The 1,833-nt window shown below is 25.3% G+C and overlaps 1 protein-coding gene across 1 annotated transcript; it reads left to right on the forward strand.

The window, feature by feature from the left end:
- The first annotated feature begins 150 nt into the window (after positions 1-150).
- On the forward strand, positions 151-1,487 carry LOC108688756 (dynactin subunit 6). The gene is made up of 5 exons (XM_018195132.1): positions 151-234; positions 587-757; positions 831-958; positions 1,163-1,305; positions 1,389-1,487. Exons 1-5 carry the CDS (start codon positions 185-187, stop codon positions 1,485-1,487), a joined length of 591 nt encoding a protein of 196 aa, XP_018050621.1. The 5' UTR covers positions 151-184.
- The last annotated feature ends 346 nt before the right edge of the window (positions 1,488-1,833 follow it).

Raw genomic sequence — 1,833 nt, forward strand, 5'->3', positions numbered from 1 at the left:
TATATATATATATGAACAATTTTATTCAAAAATTCTTTTAATACAGTTCTTTCAAAAGCATATTTTTAAAGGAAATTAAAAATTTTTTTGTACAACACTATCGAGAGAAGTCTTCGATAAATCGACTTGTAGTAATCTGCAGTAATCTGCACTCTGTCTGTAGCAAGGAACTGTCATCGATTAAATGAATGGGAAAATGAGTTCTAACAATTCTTCTACTTATCGCCGCGCCAAGTAAGTTTAATAATGATCGAAATATGACATTACACAATCTTCTTATTATAATTTTAATATCTAATAAAGGTTGCTTTATGTTATAATAAAAGTCACGTATTTTGAGGTTAGGTTGATAAGGTTAAGTCTGTCTCTAATCTGATTATACATATTTACAATAATATATGTAAATATATATGTATTCAAGTTATAACCAATGTTTATACGATATAAAATTTAATATCTTTTAACATAAACATGACTGTTTTGATTTATAATAATTAATTAAAGAATAGAAAACAAAATTATTAGATGTTTCTATGATATCTTTTTGAATAAATTGTATATTATGTTTATAATACTATTTGTGTAGCTTAAAAATTGCACCTGGTGCAGTAGTGTGCGAGGAGAGTATTCTAAAAGGAGATATTTCCATTGGTGCAAAAACTATAATCCATCCTAGAGCATGTATTCTAGCAGAAGCTGGTCCAATCATTATAGGAGAAGGCAATATAATTGAAGAGATGGCAACTATAACCAACAGGCAAGCTTAATATACTTGTATCATTTGCAATATATGCAGTGGTATTAGTTACTAATTTAATATCACTCAATAGATTGCCACCAGATGCTCCAGAACCTGTAACTGTACCAGTGCAAATAATAGGAAACTATAATGTTTTTGAAACTGATTGTGTTTGTGAATCATATAAAGTTGGCGATAACAACATCTTAGAAGCAAAAGGTACATACCTGTAGCAATTACTTTTCAATATATGCTAACAAATGTAATTGTAATAATTAAATCTCACGTGTAAGATTATTATATTTATTTTAAGTCAAAATTGGGAAATAAGAATCGTTAAAAATAACATAATACCATTATTAATTATTTATAAACCTGTTTATGATTCATTTAATATATATATAAATATTATTTTGCCAAAAGCTCAAGTTAGTCGAGAAATTGAATTAACTAACGGATGTGTTATTGGAGCTGCATGTTCTTTGACAGAACAAGAAACAATATCAGAAAATACAATAGTATATGGAAGTCAATGTCAACGTAGAGAAATGAATGACAAGCCATATGTAATTATTATATATTATTATTTTTATACTGTTAGTTTAAAATTTTAAATATGATTTTTCTACTTTATTATAATTTATTTCAGCCTCAAATTGGACAGTTGGATTTTCTACTGAAAGTACTCCCGAATTATCATCATTTTCGCAAATCGAATGTAAAATCAAAATCTGGAGGACCTATGTGAATGATATATACTGACATTATTCTTGTAGTAATAATAAGGTATATTTAATTTTTATACTAATTGTATCATTTGTATTTATTAAAAAAATTGTGTTTGCAATTATTCAACAATGGTATATATATATATTTTCTTCTTTTTATATTGTATTGTATATGAACATGTTAATGAATTACGGAGAAAATTATTCCATACTGTAACAGATACATACATGATCAATTAATTTAACAAATTGCTAATTTATTTTTAATATGAAAATAAAAGAAATAAAAAATCAATAGACGAAAGTATTGTTTTAAGTTTACTTTCTTTTCATAAATTACATATATATATTTTAACGTTTATTATA

Source organism: Atta colombica, unplaced genomic scaffold (assembly GCF_001594045.1).
Source record: "Atta colombica isolate Treedump-2 unplaced genomic scaffold, Acol1.0 scaffold238, whole genome shotgun sequence".
NCBI lineage: Eukaryota > Metazoa > Arthropoda > Insecta > Hymenoptera > Formicidae > Atta > Atta colombica.

Excerpts from the sequence above, each read along its gene's own strand:
- LOC108688756 (XM_018195132.1), top strand. The coding sequence starts at position 185 with ATGAATGGGAAAATGAGTTCTAACAATTCTTCTACTTATCGCCGCGCC. Across the intron at positions 235-586 it reads TCTACTTATCGCCGCGCCAA|CTTAAAAATTGCACCTGGTG; the intron begins GTAAGTTTAATA and ends CTATTTGTGTAG. Across the intron at positions 959-1,162 it reads CAACATCTTAGAAGCAAAAG|CTCAAGTTAGTCGAGAAATT; the intron begins GTACATACCTGT and ends TTTTGCCAAAAG.